General features: G+C 37.7%; 1 protein-coding gene across 3 annotated transcripts in view; it reads right to left on the bottom strand.

Moving 5' to 3' along the window:
• LOC105492154 (inositol 1,4,5-trisphosphate receptor type 2) overlaps positions 1-20,213 on the bottom strand; it is a 493,933-nt gene that overhangs the window by 378,733 nt on the left and 94,987 nt on the right. For 2 of the 3 annotated variants that reach the window (XM_071072009.1, XM_011759132.3), the window contains exons 3-9: positions 15,425-15,540; positions 14,430-14,516; positions 12,186-12,344; positions 5,530-5,628; positions 5,138-5,221; positions 4,707-4,853; positions 591-686 (exon numbers count right to left, since the gene is read on the bottom strand). In XM_071072009.1, the coding sequence (XP_070928110.1) occupies positions 591-686; positions 4,707-4,853; positions 5,138-5,221; positions 5,530-5,628; positions 12,186-12,344; positions 14,430-14,516; positions 15,425-15,540 (788 nt within the window). Of the gene's footprint in view, positions 1-590; positions 687-4,706; positions 4,854-5,137; positions 5,222-5,529; positions 5,629-11,090; positions 11,148-12,185; positions 12,345-14,429; positions 14,517-15,424; positions 15,541-20,213 lie in introns of those variants that run through there. The other variant, XM_071072008.1, reaches the window with a different exon arrangement.

The following is a 20,213-nucleotide window of genomic DNA, read 5'->3' as shown; positions in this document are numbered from 1 at the left end:
ACCAAACTTTAATTAAAACATTTATAAAACTTCCATGATGTTATTTCCGCCCATCCTTCATATCTTCTGATAGCCTTCATATCTGTCTGTCAACATATTTTTAGTGGATAAAGAAAAAGCTTTTGTATGTTTTTACCATTTTTATTGACAGTTTTAGGAAGAAAACAGTTTCCTTCCCAACGTTTTGAACAATAAAAGCCACCCACGGTGAAAGAGGCCACTGCAGATGAATCCAAAGCTAGCTAGGCTATATGACATGAGCAATGAACTCATCATATCTCTGATGCGGACATTCTGAAAAGGTGAAGCTAAATAAAAAATTTAGGCCACATCACATACATATGCAAATCAGATGCCTCATTCCAGTTGACCTTCCAGTAAACCAACTGCAGAGTTTTGTTGTTATTATCGTTGTTCTCTTAGCATTTACATCTTAAAAATAATTTATATGCCAATCCAGAATACTAGAAGCAACAATCAAATTTGTATAATGACTGTTCCTGCAAATATAATGTCTTGTGGAGAACCCGATTGCCTCTCTCACTAATTCAGAGTCAGAAACTTAATACCACTTTATCCATCAGTCTTACCTCTGCAGCTAAATAGTTTCCAGTTGCAAGATGTTTAAATCTGAACAAGCTGTTCCACTGTCCTGCACCCCCACGGCATGGGTCATGATGAACCACCTACAAAGAGAGCAACAACAGTAATGGCAAAACAATATTTATGTTCCTGGCAAGCAAATGCCAACAGTTTACATGTCCGCCCTCCTGTTAGTGCTGATCTGTCAAACCTAATATAAGTTTCCATGAGAGTATAATGTGGCAGAAAAACAAAATTCCCCATAAATGAGCAAGAGACATGTTATAACAGTTGTTAACTCGTGCATGCGTGACACTCGTGCCTTACATCTGCAAACACAGCTTTACTCAGAAAGACATGTTTCCAAGACCAAAGTGGAAACACTGAGATTTTCTTCCCTTTGTTTTTCAAACATTTTCTTGGCAGATTGCATTAAGAGCCCACTATGTGCCAAGTACCTTCAAGAGAAGAGAAACACAGCAGTGGATAAAGCTAGAGCTTCCATTCTAATGGAAAAGAGAGAGCTAGCGAACAAAGAAGTAAGATTTGACAAGTACCAGAAATGACACAAGAGAAGTGCATGATTGAGCACCTAGGGAAGGCAACTTTAGATATGACCATCATGAGTATGGGCCACTTGGAGATGTCATGTGAGCTGAAACCTAGAGGATGAGAAAGCCACGCAGATTGGAAGAGAGAATCACAAATGTCAAGGCCTAAGGTCTAAACTACTTAATTCTTGACCCTTTCCATACATGCTTTTTATTGACAGCATGTCTTTTGATACCTGTCTTTGAATTGGCCTTGCCCAGAGGCAGAGTCCCTAGGCTCACTGGGAATGAACGCAGTAGAAGCTCTGACACACCTGGTTGCAACAGGTGGGATGGGGTGGCAGAAAAGCTCGGGTTTTACACTCAGACTCAGGCATGTGAGTCCCAGGTCCACCAATTACTGGGGTATGACCACAGAAAGGAATTTAACATCTTTGAGCCTTATTTCTTCGTGTACAAAATGGGTTGATTCACAGGATTGTTGTGAAGATTAAATATCATAAGGCATATCAGAGTGCTAGGATAACTTTCATGACTCTCCCTGAGCACATTACATCCTTTTTGCTAGTATTGACCACCCTTTGGCTCCTGCTACAACCATGAATTCTGTATATTAACATACTTCACTTGCTAATGCCTTTTGCTAGACTCCAGCAACTGTCTTCCCATACTCTCATAACCCAGATAAAATAATAATTATGAAAATACTTCAAAGCCCTTGAGGTCTTACAAAACACTCCCTCTGTGGCCAAAAGCTCACCTATCCTTCAAATTCTCACATCACATTTCTTCCACAAATCCTTTGCTAATCACACTGGCCACTGTGATCTTCTCAGTGTTTGAAATCTTAATTCTTTGGGGGAGGCAGAGATATCTGCAAGAATCTGATAAAATCTAATGTTTGTCTCAAATACACACACACACACACACACTTCGTGATTTGTATATAATTGCTAAGGTTAACAAATCTGAAGATCTCAAGAACTACTCTCATATACATCAGTGGGTCTGGCAAGGGCAGTACAGTTCCCTAGCGGGGATATTCTAGAGATTTGGAAGGGAGGGTGTTTTTGTTTATCACGATGATTTTGGAGGGATGTTATTGGCATTTAATATGCAGTGACTAAGATATTATCTACACGGCAATTTACAGGGAATTCCAGAATATGATCAATACTGTGTGTGGCCCTCAGAACCAGCCCCACCCTGCTAAGTGCTCCCCTGCATCACAGGGGCTGAAAGCCTCACCCAGTGGGGCTCTGAGGACATTCCCGTTAGAATGGAAAGCAGAGGACAGTAGAAGAGAGGCTCGTCTTTGGGCTGCAGTAACAGTGGGAGAAGCTGACTAGTGCCCGCTCCTACAAGGTGCGTGGGTAAGGACCCCTCAGCATGTGAGCAGAGGCCTGCAGGCTGAGAGGAGGAGCAGTCATTGCATTGCTTATCTGCATTCAGATAAGCCCATGTCCCCCATTCCACGTTTCCTCCCCAGCCCTTCCAATCATGTTGAACATAATTTCCCTCTTGCTTGAAACACCTGATGCTTATGCTGGGTAAGTACAGTCCTCAGACTTCCTCACTGAAGCCCAACTGTGACAGCACACAATAGAGAAACGTCCTGAAGCCTGCATCTTTCAAATCTCAGACAGAAATAAGCCTACCATCGATATAAACTGGCAATACTTTAGTACATCAGCAGGTAAAAACATTTTACATCAAGTTATATGAAATTCATTATGGTGAGGGACGTTTAAATGAAGTAAAGACATCTCAAACTTATTATTTATTCGTTCTCTATTCTGTTCAATGTCTCACAGCATTTCCAACTATGCATTTTGATGGAAAGGGTTCACGGCAGTGGTACAGTTACAGCAAAAGCTATAAAACTGAAAGCAAAAATATGAGAGAATTTTCAAAACTCCTTTTAACAGACTCAGAACCAATATTAAATAAGCACAGACACATCAAACGCAGGTAACTCACTGTATTTCATTAACAGAGTTTTAAATAATATCTCATCTTATTGCTACCTCTGTATTTTTTAAATTTTTAAAAAGAGCAGAATATTAAGAACTTTATGGTATGAAAATGCATGCTGTAATTATGTATTTATTTTAGGATGGCCTGTTATTTTTCAGTTTTACTCTTAAGAATGAAGCAGACTTCTGGGAGGGGTTTCATGCAGCCTCGTGTGTTAGTAGCTTTCATCATAGCTGTTTTCCCCAGAGCTTCTCAGTTCCGTCACCTGTTGATGATTAGGTCTCCAAAGTCTATCTGCATGCTAGCAACTGAAATTATTCCTCAATACATTGTGGAGTTTCAGATAGAAGACAAGTTCTTTTGTACAATTTTGTCTCGATTCTAAACCATGTCATAAACTTAAGAGAGTTCTTTTTCAGTGTCATATTTATAAACAAGGTTCAGCTCATTTGCATAGGCATCACACTTCCTCATTTTCTGCATCTCGTCAGTAATTTGCCTAAAGTATTATCCCTACTTTGATTATGGTTATCTCTCCGTTTTTCAGTTTGTTCCGCTACTACGTCTCCTAACACTGGTAATCATTCAAGGGCCCACATTTACCTTTGCTTTTTCATTTTCCTGTACTTGGATGGGTTGTCTTCTGATCCTCTTCAACCACTTCTCTCAAATCCAAACATATCCATCCAAGATAGGCATAAATATTGTATTGTTTAGTCATTCTCATGTTGAAATACATATTATTATATTATAAAGTATTTTCCTTTTATTTTTTCTTTATCTTAGAATTTGAGCATTATGCTAATTCTACCTATTAGAATATATAATTAATATTACCTATAAATTTCATTTTAGAATATTAAAGGGAATATCACAAAATATATGTTTTAAAAATTGAGGGCAAGTGAAGAATTTGAAATGGTTGAGAACCATAGCTAGCGGCTTAGATGTTTAGTAAATCTCTTGTTCATAGGCAATTCTGTAGATCTTATCTCCTCCACCTATAAAAAGATCCTTTAAGGAAAAATCCATAGATTACATTTCCTTAATTACTCTATCATGTTCCACATTTAAGTGACACTTTTAAAAAGATGAATGAATTCTTAACTATGGGTCTCCTGATTCCAATAGAAATGGCATCCGCAGAAGAAATAAATATTGTTCTCCTCAGGGACTGAGTAGTTCTGGCATCAACCTTCCTCAAAGTGAGGCCTCCTACTCTATCTTGACTCCAGTGCCATTTGAGGCACATGGTCTTCAGTCTAACTAGTCTTGACATTTCACTACTGCTTTGTTAAAAGGTTGTAATGTACCGTCTTAAAATGTGTGTGCGCACGCGCGTGTGTGTGTGTGTGTGTGTGTATTTGACAGAGAAGGAGAGAAAGAAAAAATGAGAGATACCACAGAGAAGACAGCTTAGGAAATAGTTTCCTTTCAAACTGGTCGCAGCAATGAATAGGCACAAGTTGGTTCACAAAAATTATTTTATTTTATGATTCTATCACAAATGATGCCTGTAACAATAAAACAACCGGCCCAGTGAATCTTGCCTTTTTGATCTACATATTTATTAAGTGCCAAAAAGCATTTACATACCTCTATTTCCCACAGCGCTTTAGAACTAGTAGCAGAAGTAGCTGATTGGCGCAAGGTTGTACGAAGGAAAATGTGCTGTTTTTTCTCGTATTCATCACAAGTCAAAAACTTCTCTTGTTCCGCATGAAACAATCTAACAACGTCCCCCTAGAAAAAAAGTCAAGAGACATCTGAACACACACATGTGAGAAGAAGGTGTCTCTGGTTTTGATACTCTGGGCCCTTCTGCTAGCTATTTGGCTGTTAATGCTTATTTAAACATTGAAAAATATTGGTGGGGGGGAAATTCAGTAAAACACTTAGAGTAAGTATTAACATGTGTAGTCACATTCTAAACTATGAACACCAGTGAATACATAGGTTTTGCATCTAGCATTTCAGTAAGACTACCTTCATTTCTCCAGCAAATGTCCTATGTAGCACATACTTACTCCTTTTAATACATCCTCTCGATAGGAACTATATTTCATGAATAAAGTGATTTTCCAGCTGGTGTTGCAATTAACAGCATTCACCTATAAATGAAGAAATGTTCAAAGTTGTAAGACTACAGATTCCATTCTCTACCAGAAATTATTAGTTCAACCAGTAACAAGAAATTAAAGACAACTTTGGATAATGAAGTATATAGCTCAATACAAGTATCTCTGAGAGATCATCCAAAAATAGCAATAGCTAATCATAGCTATATGTACCTTAGGGATATTAATTAGAATAACTGGGATTATGCTCATGAAAACAATGAAAGAAACCATATTACTTTTTTCTCCCTCTGTCTCATGAGAAAAATCAATACGTTCATTCCTTTTCCACTTGAACTCACCTCTTTACACCCTGGGTTATCAAGAAGCTCTATGTTGCTGGCATGTAGTGGCTGTCCTGCATTCACAGGCATCAAAACAACTTTATCTCCTACAACAATCTAGGAAGCAGAAATAAATCACAATTGAGATACTACATGGATCTTTGGTGCTATATTTGAAGCTAGAAATAACTGCACAAGAGTCCGCGTTATTGATCTGACATCTGGTTCTTTTATCCTTCACACAAATTTTCGTTCAATTCTTTTTCTCTTTGAGGTAAAATATCTTCTAATAAATGATCATAGAAGCATGTCCCATAGTGCCTATCAGTCTGGATGGAGAAAGCTACTGTGGATCTTTTTCATATTCATCTCCCATTTCAGTTAGAGCTTTCTTAAAGTCAATAAATAGGCCATTATCCCTCCCCATCCATGAGGTCTTATGCCACAAGCACAACAGAGAGAGTAAATGCATCTGCCGCCCAAAAAAAAAAAAAAAAGCAATCTATCCAAATATTAGAACCACTGCAAAAGCAAGCAGAAAATGTGATACACTTGTATCATCTTTGCGATGAGAGATGAGTATATTTGATCTTCCCATAGTCTCAGAAGTGTATTAAAAATTCTAATGTCAGCTCAATTCAGGAAATGCAGGATTAGGCATGACCTTGTAGAAATACGTTTTGTGTTTGAGCCTTGGGCATCTGATTCACTCATATCTTAAATACATTAAACTAATATCGCTCCTTAAACCTGATGTTCATTTTTAATAAAAACTAAAATTGATTATGGGAAAAGTCCTCTAAAGAAGTAAGTCTAATTGATTTTTAAATGTATGCTATTGCAGCAATATCCACCTTATCTTTAAGTATTTTTATTCATAACTCAAATTGTGGGGAATCGAAGTTATCCTTTCTTCATGATAACAAAGAACAGTTTAATTTTCATTATTAAAGTTACTTACGTTGCTGAATTTATTTAGAAGACATATTATTGTAGTAAATAAAATCTCACTTAAAGAATGATCACTATCTCAAAAATGAAAACCAAAACCCTCTCTTTGTATATTTTATACCAAGTAAATGTTAGAATGAATTAGTTTGATATATAAATGAAAAAACAAATCATAATTCAGTTGATACAAATAAACAGAACTTCTCCACGTAGTGTAACTTAATCTAAACCCAAACTTTAAAAAACATGATTTCATATTTTCGATATCAGATAACCTCACATGGATGATACGGAGGAGTCCACACTCACATATGGTACTGTTATCACAAACTATATCTGGCAATCAAAACATAATAGAGAAGCCTCAAGCTCACCAACCAACCAAAGAAAGGTTGCGCTTTGGTTTGTGGAAATAGCTCCTGCTGTTTACAGGACTGGTCTCTACTCATCACGTCCATAAGTAGTCAGATGCTGTAACTCACAAAGATTCATCATAGAAGCTCTCTATATACAGTTAAGGAAAGATCATTAAGGAGCAGTATTAAGTGAAAAGATGAATAGGCAGAGCAAGGCATGTAGTATGCTCATTTGTATAAAAATGTGAGGGAGAGAATAGGAATATCTGCATAAAGGAATGTCTCCAGTGCACACTTGAGGAAGAAGAAGGGTAGAAATTGGGCAAATGAAATAAAAAAGTAGAAGAGAGATTTTTCACAATATATCTTTACATTGTTTTCTATCTTTGAACCATGAATTGGTATCCCTTTTAAAAATTAAATTATGAGCAAAAACAAATGAAAGTCAACATGACGTAAGCATATTCCCAATCCCCTTTCTCCCTAGGAAAACTTGTGCTGTTGCACGTGACACCAAGGCAGCTCCAAGTCACAGGGCCATGTAGAGGCCTGAGTCATCATCCATACTCTAAAGTACTGGGAGCTTGATACCACATTTTGCCAGTGCTGCATCTGGTCTTCCAATTACATTTTTTTCTTTATTTCTTCTAAAGAAAACAAAACAAAACAAAACAAAAACAGAATACATGTGCAGAACGTGCAGGTTTGTTACATAGGTATACATGTGCCCTGGTGGCTTACTGCACCTATTGACCCATCCTCTAAGTTCCCTCCCCTCACCCCCCAACCCCCGACAGGCCCTGGGGTGTGTTGTTCACCTCTCTGTGTCCATGTGTTCTCAACTTCCAATTTCTTGAAGAACAATTGGATTCGGTTGACTATTTTATTATCATCTGTGCCATGTAAATCCTAGCCAATAAGTTTCTAAATATAATGACATATTTTAACCATGTCCTTCCAATTCGAGAATACTTTTGGTTGCACCTACATTAGCTGCTCTAAGTCCTGCTATTTTACTATAGTTGTCTGTAAGTTTTGGGTCAATCCATATATTTATTTCAAAACACCACCCATAAAGCTATGTGTGTGTATATATATATGGTTTTAAATACATATATATTTAAATATATATAATATATATAAATGTGTGTATATATAAGTATATATGTGTGTGTGTGTGTATACATAGAGAGAGAGAGAGAGAGGGAGAGTTTTTTCTTTTTTTTGAGATGGGGGTCTTGCTCTGTCACCCAGGCTGGAGTACAGTGGCACAGTCTCAACTCACTGCAACCTCTGCTTCCCAGGATCAAGAGATTCTCCTGCCTCAGCCTCCCGAGTAGCTGGGATTACAGACGTGCACCATCACACCCAGCTAATTTTTGTATTTTTAGTAGATACAGGGTTTCACTGTGTTGATCAGGCTGGTTTCGAAATCCTGACCGCAGGTGATTCACCTGCCTCAGCCTCCCAGAGTGCTGGGATTACAGGTGTGAGCCACTGTGCCCAGCCTAACATTGTATATATTTTTAAGAGACCAATCATATAGCCAAAACGTTCCTTGATATCTGTGAAACAGCTTCCAGTGGTTCATAAAAATGGTATTCGTAAGTAGAATCTAATATTAATTCAGTAGTTTTCAGGTCCTCATTCTTATTCTTGACAATGATTACCTTGCCTAAGCAAGATGAATAAAACTTGCAAGTGAAATGGATAAAATACCAATCATGTGAAATAAAAAGAATATTAAGAAGTGCCAGGGAGAAAACAAAAAGGTCTAAGAAGTAGTCCCTATTCTCACGGAATTCATACCTAATTAGATAATTTAGCAAATATGGAATATGGTAGTATTTTCAGAATAGTGAAGCTCAGGACGTGATTCACAGATGGGGTCAGGTGCTTTCTGCTATGTATTTAATATAGAACTTGAGGGGGACAGAGTGAGACTCTGTCTCCAAAAAAAAAAAAAAAAGAAAGAATTTGAGGGTGAAGACATTTTCTGCCACATCCTAGGATCAGCCATCACATTTGCTCTAGTACACAAACATGTTTTTTATAAATTGCAATTCCAAAAGCACTTCTGTTGATTCTATGTAAGAGCCATGTAAGATTCAAGCTGAGATTTTGCTGAAAATAAAGAGGGATATAACATCACCAGCAGCTACCCTTCTTTTGAAGTGGCACCTGGTATGGTGAAAAGAACATCACAGTAGGAATCTAAACCCCAGGGTTCTAGTTCCACCGTAGCTAGAAATTCAAGGCACATATTTTTTCTAAAATGGCGAAGTCTACTTGCTGTTTGAAGAGTTTCTTTTTTCAAGAGTTAAAATTTTCTCTTTATTTAAAGAATATCTGACTTTTATTCCCTTTTAAAACCTACCATAAAGGTAAAGAACCCAAGATTTCTTAGATCAAAATTGAAAATGAAAAATTAACTACTCAACCGTGGGAAGATACATAAAAATAAAAAAAGAAAGAAAGAAAAATGAAATATTTATGTTCTCTGCTCATAGCTGTCCCTAGTGACTTTGCAGTTCAACTGCAATCACGGGCTTTGTATACAGCTGAAAGTAGAGGGATCCATGAGTCTATTTTCTCCCCAAAACCATCCATCCCACAATTCCATAAGATATATCATAAAGTTGCCCTTAAGAAGTAGGAACTATTTCCTTTTGAAGATAGGGTTTCCTTTCTCCCAGACAATCATGACCCTATTTATTGCATTTCATTTGGGTCATAGAACGTCTTGCTGGATGTGAAAACCTCCTCTTAAAATATCATCTTAAAACCTCATCTATTGTTCTTGGGTTTTTTGTTTGTTTGTTTGTTTGTCTGTTTGTTTGAGACGGAGTCTCACTCTGTCATCCAGGCTGGAGTGCAGTGGCACAATCTCAGCTCACTGCAAGCTCCTGGGTTCACGCCATTCTCCTGCCTCAGCCTCCGAAGTGGCTGGGACTACAGGCACCCACAAGCACACCCAGCTAATTTTTTTTCTTTTTTTTTTTTTTTTGTTTTGAGACGGAGTCTTGCTCTATCGCCCAGGCTGGAGTGCAGTGGTGCGATCTCGGCTCACTGCAAACTCCACCTCTCGGATTCACGCCATTCTCCTGCCTCAGACTCCCGAGTAGCTGGGACTACAGGTGCCTGCCACCACACCCGGCTAATTTTTTGTATTTTTAGTAGAGACAGGGGTTCACCGTGTTAGCCGGGATGGTCTCGATCTCCTGACCTCGTGATCCGCCTGCCTCGGCCTCCCAAAGTGCTGGGATTACAGGCGTGAGCCACCGTGCCCGGCCTCATCTATTGTTAAACAGTAAAATAGCATTTTAAAAGTCCTCTAAACATTGCAATTTCCTCTTTCTAATTTAATATGTTTTTAAGGAAAATCAGTAGTAGTTGAACCACTGGTTATGAAGTGACCGTATTTCCAACTGTCTTTCACATAGTCAGTTTATATTTTAGAAATATGCTACCTATTTTAGGGGGAAAAAATGAGTATTACAATACAATTATTTATGTGACCAATATAGGGCTGTGGGTGTGCTTATGCTTTCAGCAACCGTAATTACACACAAAAGCTACACAGTGGCAAACAAAAACAGTGAGCTGTTTCAGCAAAAAGCAGTGTGGAAGGTTGTTTCAGCCATGCTTTCTGAAGCACATCCAGATAAGGAGAACTCCTGTATTGCACTTAACAATTACATTGTCCATTTTCACCAAGATTGAGTGTTTGGGTGGTAGGTTTTGTTTCACTTTGTTTTTACAGTACAACTAATTATTTGAAATAGTTCATTACATTCAACTCTCTATTGACTGTGTAAAAGCAGCAAGGAAAAGAATAGATAAAATGAATAAATAAGCAGATAGGATGAATTAATATAATCTACAACTAATGTAAAAACTCCAATTCATTCAATTATTTCATCACATTCCTTCCGAGCTTGAGCTCAGGTTTTGTTTGTTTTCATATTTAATTTTCATGGACCTCCTGTAGACAGGGACACTATTCAGTGGAGGGCTGGGGATGGGAACAAGCATTGCAAGAAAGGGCCTCAAAGGCACAAGTTGTTCGTAAACTACATAATCAGTCCCTGAACAACTGAGAGTTGATTGTAATGAACTATTTAATGAAACTAAAATGTGTATCATGCTCACAGCACACATCACCTGATGTCAAAAGAAAAAAAAAGTAAGATTTTTTTTTTAAGAAATCCAACCAACACAAGACTTAAAGTGCATCACATTCCTGCATGCCATGCTTCTACCAAACCTTACCAAAGGAAGACATCACCAGATAATTTATTAACCAAATTAAATCCAGAAGCTTGCATCCTGTGGAATTGAATTTGTACTTCAAAATTCACTGGAAAAATTAGATTCACTATAAAGACATTCCTAAGACAAGAAATATCCAAAACACATTTAAAATGTAATCAAAGTTTCAACTGAAAAAAAAACTCCATCAGAATAATTATACTTTTATATTGCTTTGAATTCATGTTATTTTTTTAAAATCTTAACTACTGATCCCCCGATGCAATATTTGCAGGTATTTATGAAACTTATTCAGCGCTCAGTGTCTAGCAGCATTTCCTGAGCATCATCCATGTGCTATGGACTCTCACCCAATATTTTATTTATTACACACAAAAATATCACACTCTTGATCTTATTGACTATTTCTCATAATTTATTCTATATTTTATAAAGTAGCAGAAAATATTTTAGCAACCACTAAAATTTACATGCAATACACACATATTCCACAACATTTTAAAAAAATTTTTTTAGAAACAAGGTCTCACTATGTTGCCCAGGCTGGTCTTGAATTGGTGGGCTCAAGTGATTCTCCTGCCTCAGTGCCCCAACCAGTCCACAACATATCATAAACATAGTTGTCATCAATGAGCAGATGCCAACCTGCAGCTCCTCTACTCCATCTCTTTTAAGACCTTATAGACTGTCAGCAGCTGGCCATAGAGCCAGTAAATGGAATCCTGTCATGATTCACGGTGCCACTCCATTCATTCAAAGGGCACACACTATTTCCTAAACACAGACCAAGCTCCCTCCTGATTAGGCAAAAAAGTAAATTCTCCTTCTCTTTTAAAAGTCTCAGCCAATATTAAGGTTGCTTAAGTTCTTTCACACAAATTCTAGCTGGAAGATTTTAAATGAATCTGAACTTTGTCTTATGATTTCTGAGCACAATTTGTACTATAAATAAACATGTGTAACCTAGTAGATACTAACATAAGAATCATGTATTGAGTAAAATCTATATTTTCATTTTGTACTTTCTGGATCCTCTTACTATGAATTATTTTCTTTATGAACCCACTATTTCCCTCTTAATCGTATATTACATACATTGTCACCCTCGCTTCTCAGCTTCCAGAAGGGATGAATATAAAACCAAGACCCTTCGTTTCCCGCAGCATCCAAGGACACACGCATGGCATTCTTCTCCAGTAAAGCAGGCAATCTCTTGTTGACAGTAAGATATTTGTTGCTTTTTATATGCAGTAGCTATAGGGAAAAGACATAGATTACCACCTTTATTCTTTGCTCTCCTCTGATAATTACATTCATATGTTTTATACATATATATTCATCTAACACGGCTTGAGGTGAAAGTTAAACAAAGGAGTATTTTCAGCCTCCACACTCACCATCTTTCCTACTTGACTTTCTTTGGGTTCTTCTTCCCCTTCACCCCAATTCTGCTTCATAATGAAATGGGCATAATAGGGAGCAAAAAAAAAAAAAACAAAAAGAGGGGACCCCTCCGAATGATTTTCATCTACTGATAAATACTGGCTAAAACTAGGTTTTCCAAAGGAGACCTTGAGTTTCCCCAAAAGCACATCCTTTCTCAATGCCTGCACAGCCACAAAACAGCATATACTAAAGAAAGGCCAAGAAACTCAAATAATGCACCAGCCCACTTAGTATTATTAACCAGCCCTGCCCACAGTCAGCTCTGATTCTTCCTCTGTAAAGAGGCAGCTGCTCATCCTAAATAGGCTCTATACCTTCTGCCAGGGGATGCTGACCCTACCTCCTCCCAGATGAGTGTAAAAGCATCACTTCTCAGATGTTTTTGGACTTTGTGAACAAAATCTTGCCAAAACATGATTCTACTGAGTAGCAAAACCAAAACAAAATACTCTTTCCATCTATTATTACAATCATTTCAAAAAACAATGGTCATTTTAGTATTCACAATATAAGAAAGAAATTATCTCAAAATAAAGGACAGTTCTTTAATTGAAAAAAAAAATCAGCATTTTGAAATGCTCATTATCATACTCTTGGGTCCTTATGTTACCATAAACCATTGGAAACCCTCCTGGGCTGGCCTTTGGGATCCACCATGTTAAAGAACATGGCTCAGCCCCTCACTGACCAAGCTAACATCTGCACTTCAGGTACTTGACAAGGAACATAAGTTCCACTTGCTGACATTTAATCAAAACTCGGTTAAGAGAAACTCTATTTATGAAGGATTGCCCCAGGGACATCCAGCCCACTCAGGTTGCAGGTTTCACATTATCCATCATTCGATTAAGTCATACATTCAGGGAGCTGCCGACCCAGCTTCTCTCATCTTATCCCAACAGTGCACTGCTTTGACTGCCCTGCGCTCTGGCATTTTGCCATTGGCCAATAACAAAATATCAGGGATATTATTTTAAAAAACAGCTCTATGAAATGCCTCATTGTAGCATTTACTGTAAGGAAGTTGTCAAGGCTATTGTTTACTATATTACACAGTGTTCTCTTTATGAGGATACATAGGAGAAACACTTCCCTGGTCTTACTCCTGGGAACAGCTGTGCTTCTAGACCTCTGATTTGGCTCTGTGCTGCCAATCTCCCAGCCAATGCTGTAACAGACTATGCTTCCCTATGGCTAAGTGGGCAAGAAAAAGCCTTCAAGTCAAAATTTACCAGACTTTACAACATGGTTTTTATAAACATGCCTCACCCCTGATTTCAGTTTATTCATCCGACCATGATTTTCCCTGTGACCCAATTGCTTTATTTATTTCTATTTTATCTCACTATGTGCTCTGCATTTTGGAAAGTGCCTGACATTCTTTTTTGAAAAAGGTGGGGCATATATTAGCAAATAACCAAGTAAGAAGCTAAAAAGATCTAAATGAAACACAGGAAAGGAATGCAGCTGAGATAAAACAGAGTGTGCATACTAATTGAAATAGAAGACCTTCGAATAACAATTCAAGGATGACTTCCAGCTGAAAGTGAAAACTTTTCTCTCTTCACAAAATGAAAAGCTAAGCTCCGTACGTTAAACATGGTCCCATTAAGCTAAAGGACTAATTGTTTCCTGACCCTCTTCTTTTTGATGTAGTAACTTGTGCATGCATCCAGATAAGATCACTTCTTTATGTGTAAATATCAGATTTATTCTTAAACATACAGAATAGTGCACTGAATATCAACTAAATACATTACAATACATCACAACATCTATAATTCCCCTCAAAGAACAAACTATTGTCTCTCAAAATTTCAATGCAGTTTGGCTTTCCTGCCAACTTATTGACCAACTCCCCATAAAATACTTCGTTTAAGATAAAATACTTACTTGTATAACATTACTGTATTTCACAATTTCTCCCAACAGCTTCTTATTCTCTGATTCATTTTGTTTTTGTTCCAGTTCTGCAGCGTGCTATAAGATGATTATCAAATATTCAGTGTGGAAATATAGTAAACAGAGTACAATAACTGACAAAGACATATTTTTTTTAGGAACAAGACTATAGCCAGGAATAAAATAGGCTAGTAGTAGAGTCAGGACTGTAATCTTGGTTTAGGTGTTTTGTTTTGCTTTATGTTTCCATCATATCATATTGTCTTTCAGATTTTCACATCATATTCACCCAGGTACTTGCAAACTTGGGGAGTGGATGACTCCCCAAAGGGAGCACTAATTAAATAAATGATTATAACGCAGTGTGATGATTTCTCAATGTATGCTGAAATGCCCTCCAACATGTCTTGGGCCACTTTTATGCTGGACATTTCAGAAAAGTACTAGGCTCTTTGTTCTTATAAAATTACTTTAAGAAGGTATATTGCTAGAAAAGCCAATCAGGATAATAGGAGAATTTCCAAAGTCTTGAGAAGTACAGTTCTTAATTCTGAAAGTACCAGGAATTTTAATGAGGCAAAATTAAGTTCTATGGAATTTATACTCAGACAAACCATAAACAACGGTCTTTCAATTATTTTTCTCCATAGTCTTTCAGGAAACATATGAAGGATTATGTCAAGTAAAATATAACTGGATTTAATATTCTTACAGAGATTCTGAATTGGTTTTCATCTTGATGGGAAGATTTGAATTAGTCTGGCACACCCTAAAAAACAGCAGCAATAATGTGCTACCTACATGCCAGAAAATAAATGGTCACACCCTATTACTTGAAAAGCCCTTCTACTATCAATGTGTTGCTATATGTATTCTAAACCTCTGTGTATTGGGTGAAAGGACAAAGCTAGAAAGCTCCAAATACATCTATTGTTATTGCTGTACTTGGTTAGCCTAAGCCAGACAATTGGAAGCCTGGTCCTTACCTGTAGTTTCTTCAGCAAGGCTGCCTCGGTGTGGTTCCCTTGTTTGGCTTGCTTGGCTTTCCAATATTGCTTCTGGGCAGAATATCGGTTCATAGGGCACACCTTGAAAAGGCAGTCTGTGACAAAACAACAAACAAAAACACTGTAACTAAGGCGACCAGCATTTCTTAGATTTCCTTTATAGCTCAGTTTTGGAATCTTGGAATCCCTTATTATACAGAACAGTTAAAAGTCATAGTCCATCCTCCGGCCAACTCTCCATTCACTCTATAACATCCTTTTCAAATAATTATTTAGACTCAGTTAAAATATCCCCTTCTTCATTAGTTTAAGTTTTTTAAAGACTACTATAGCCAGCGTATAAAGAAATCAAACCCATGTAACTGTGATATTATAAGGCATGGATTAATTATAATGGGGGACCTGGTCTTAGAAAGCAAATAGAATGAGATTAGTGACTTTCACTGCCTCATCTGACTTTGCACAATTAATACATAGTTGTGCTGTGTGTATTTGACAGCCAAAATGATCCAGGAAGTAGATCCCAGCTGACCATTAGAGTCATTCACTCCCCAAGTTTCCAAATACCCGGGTGAATATGATGTGAAAATCTGAAAGACAGTATGATATGATGGAAACATAAAGCAAAATAAAACACGTAAACCAAGATTACAGTCCTGACTCTACTACTAAACATCGAGATAGAAAATCATACAGGAATATTACAGTTGTGATATCTCTAAGTCAAGAAGCAAAATAAACGTTTTATTTTCAATGAGGAGAATGGAAGAACTCAATAGTTTAGCCACATGCTAATGATTTTGTAAGCTATGGAATAGAATACAATCTAGAATAAAGGTTAATTCTCAGTATTCTACCATGAAAGAGTAGTAATACAGAAAATTCAAACCTTATTTTCATTTTTCTCACAAAAAGCTGTGTGAGTTCAAAATAACTAATTTACTTTATTTTGACTGATGTGTTGATACTTAGGGTCATTCTCATTTGACAAATAACTATCACAAAAATAAAATTCAGTCAACTCAAATAGCCACTTTAGCCACATTATTGACTATATTATATAATATGCTTGTTCCACTATTTTCCTTAAAATTGATTGTGTTGAAAAAGATGATATCTTTTCAAATATCACCTTCTCATGGTTCTAATGGCATAAATGATCAAGAAATATGGCTGTAAAATTTTTAAGGAATGTAGGAAAAACAAGACAATGATTATTTTTTTCTATACAAACACATATTCCATTGATTGTTCCACCCCCCCATACACAGACAAGGTAACAGCAAACTAACCTTAATTTCTAGTTTAAAGGGTACTGATATGGATGAGTAAATATAGGTAGTAGAAAACAGATATCTTCAAACTGCTGAAAGTAGGCTGAGAGGCCACCACAATTACAATATGATACAGGAATCAACACGTAGCACGTGTGTGACCAAAGACTGACAGCCCGGAAAATGTTTTTCTTGGCAGTGTATCATACAAGCCCTAAAAGTTATTTCTTGTACCTTAGCAACTACAAAGAAAATTTTACTAATTTCTTGAAGCACAAATCCACAGGTTGTTTGCAAATATTTCCATAAGAGTGCTCCCAATTTAATACAGCAGACTCTGATGACTATCCTGCATTAGGTAAGTGGTAAAACTCTACACTGTCTGCATTCAGCAAAAGCACAAATCCATGATCAAGGGGAACTGAACTCCATAATCTGGAGTTTATGCTTCTGACTTTCTTCATGTATAAAAAGGAAAGAGAAAAAATTGTGTTTCTCTCCATTACTACAGATTCCTAATTAAGCTCAATTGGAAATGATCCTTTAACAGAGAAAACATTTTTGTAAATCCCAGACCACCTCAATAGCACTCCTAATTAGCAATATCTTTGGGGAGTCAGCATACTGGCTGTCAGGCCAAATGCTCCTGAGTGGTGGCTGAGGTCACTGTGAAGTGAGGCCAAACATTCAGCCAAACTGTGTTTACTGTAATCCCCTACAGGGGGTCACGCCCTGCACGAATAGGTGTTAAGCCTCAGACCCTGTCCTCAGAAAGCTCACGGTCTACTTGAAGCTTCACAAAGGAGCTCTGGAGAAGATGCTATGAGCCACAAAGATGCACGTGGCCAACTTCACAGGCAACGGAGGTCAGAAAAGACTTCCAAAAAGGAGAAGAAAGGGGAAAACACAGCCAAATTTTAAAGAACCAATACTCATTCAGCACAGGGGCAAGAGGGCTCCCATGCTGAGGTGAGGGGCATTCCAAACAGAGCCAGTGGCTGGTATGAAGGCAGAAAAGAATGCTAAGGGACCCCTAACCATGCAGGAAAACCACCACTGAGGCAGCGAAATAAAAATGGAATGGTAGGCTGATGTCAAGATCTACAGTGTTATGTTCTAGGCTAAGGAGGATGGACTATATCCCATGGAAAATGCTGAAGTCCTACAGACTTTTAAGCTCTTAGGGCATGTGAAAGATGGCATGAGCAAGGGGCAGGAAGGCCATCCCCAAAGCCTGCTGCTGTTGTGAAAAGACAGTAGCGATGGAACTGTACGGTAGTTTTGGGGTAGCCCTACATGTAAAATAAAGCAGCCAAACCAGAGGCTTAATAATCGACTAGATGCAGAGGTGGGAAAAGGTGAGGGAGGGGTAAGTGAAGACAGTCAAATGAACAAGCTTCCACCCACTCTATCTGAAGTGCAAAGTCTTGGGTTTCAAAAGCCCTTTTCATTTCAGGGCCTTAGTTTTACAGTCCCTCTCAGCAGCCTCCCACAGGGGACATCTCATTTTATATTACAGTAAATAATTGATCTGTTTCTGCATGGGAACTAATCTTGCAGGATTGTTCTGGATAATAGGAGGGAAGGTGGGGCACGCACAGACTTCTGCTAAAAAGCTTTCCTTGGTGGCAGTAGGGTGTGTGCATGCTTAATTCTCTCTCTGCCTCCTTTAGAACACATTTTTAAAAATCTACTGTTCTTGGGCTGGTCACACATTTTGTCTGATTCTAAATTTACTGCATAATAAAAGTGCTAATACCTGCTGCCACACCTAATTCACAGGGTTGCTGAGATGAGCAAAAAGAAAATCTGTGTGAAAGTTCTCTGTGAACTTTAAAGTCCTATTATAAATGTAAGGCATTATTATTGATATTGCTTCATTCTTTCAGCAATAGCCTCACTAAGATGAAGAGATGACTAAATCCTTACAGAGCTCTCAGCAAAGAGTAATGAAAAGTAGTTTAAGTTCATTACAGATGCTGGATATTAGACCTTTGTTGGATGCATAGTTTGCAAAAATTTTCTCCCATTCTGTGGGTCGTCCGTTTACTCTGTTGATAGCTTCTTTTGCTGTGCAGAAGCTAGTTTAATTAGATCCCAGTTGTCAATTTTTGCTTTTGTTGCAATTGCTTCTGGAACTTAAACAAATTTACAAGTAAAAAGCAAACAACCCCATTAAAAAGTGGGCAAAGGACATGAACAGACACTTTTCAAAAGAAAACACACATGCGGCCAACAATCATATGAAAAAAAAAAGGTCAACATCATTGATCATTAGGGAAATGCAAATCAAAACCACAATGAGATACTATCTCACATCAGTCAGAATGGCTACGACTAAAGCGTCAAAAAAAAATAGATGCTAGTGAGGTTATGAAGAAAAATTAACACTTCTACACTATTGGTGGGAGTGTAAAATAGTACAGCCATTGTGGAAGACAATTTCTCAAAGGCCAAAAGACAGAAATACCACTGGACCCAGCTACTTCATTACTGGGTATATGCCCAAAGGAATATAAACCATTCTGTTATGAAGACACATGCACACATATGTTCACTGCAGCACTATCCACAATAGCAAAGACATGGAATCAACCTAAATGCCCATCAATCATAGACTAGATAAAGAAAACATGGTACATATAGACCATGGAATACTATGCAGCCACAAAAAAAGAATGAGATCATGTCTTTTTCAGGGACACGAATGGAGCTGGAGGCCATTATCCCTAGCAAGCTAAGGAAAATCAAATAAGTTACATTTAGCTCCCACTTATAAGTGAAGCTAAAAGATGAGAACATATGGACACATAGAGGGGAACAACTCACACTGGAGCCTTTTGGAGGGTGGAGGATGAAAGGAGGGAGAGGATCAGGAAAAATAACTAATGAGTACAAGGCTTAAACCTGGGTGATGAAATAATCTGTACAACAATCCCCCAAGACACAAGTTTACCTATGTAACAAAACTGCACTTGTAACCCTGAAGTTAAAATAAAAGTTTTTTAAAAAGGGGATAGAGAGGGAAGTTAGGCATGCAACTGGGAAGCTGAAATAAGCCAAGAAAAGAAAAGAGAAGAGAAGAGAAGAGAAGAGAAGAGAAGAGAAGAGAAGAGAAGAGAAGAGAACAGAAAAGAAAAGAAAAGAAAAAAGAAAAGAAAAGAAAAGAAAAAAAAGAAAAGAAAAGTCTCAGATGAAACCTGAACACACACCAAGAGTGCCCAGTTAATGACAAGGTGTTCACTCCTTTGGTTTAAGATGCCACAGTGTGTCTTTGTATAAACTTCTCAAATTCCTTGGAACAAATACAGTAAGAAGAGGATTAAATCTTCATTACCATGTAATATCTTTTGAGAAATGCAGATGCCATCACTAACATCAGTAAGGGCGGAGCCCTTGACAAGCCTACTTTTTTTCAGTGTGCAGGATCACAGCTATTTCAGAGCAACCCGGTCTCACCTGCCCTCCTCATCCTGCTTCTAAACTCTCTAGTA

This window comes from Macaca nemestrina, chromosome 10 (genome assembly GCF_043159975.1).
Source record: "Macaca nemestrina isolate mMacNem1 chromosome 10, mMacNem.hap1, whole genome shotgun sequence".
Lineage (NCBI taxonomy): Eukaryota > Metazoa > Chordata > Mammalia > Primates > Cercopithecidae > Macaca > Macaca nemestrina.
The sequence above is the reverse complement of the archived record's forward strand: the minus strand, read 5'-3'. Positions and strand labels throughout refer to the sequence as shown.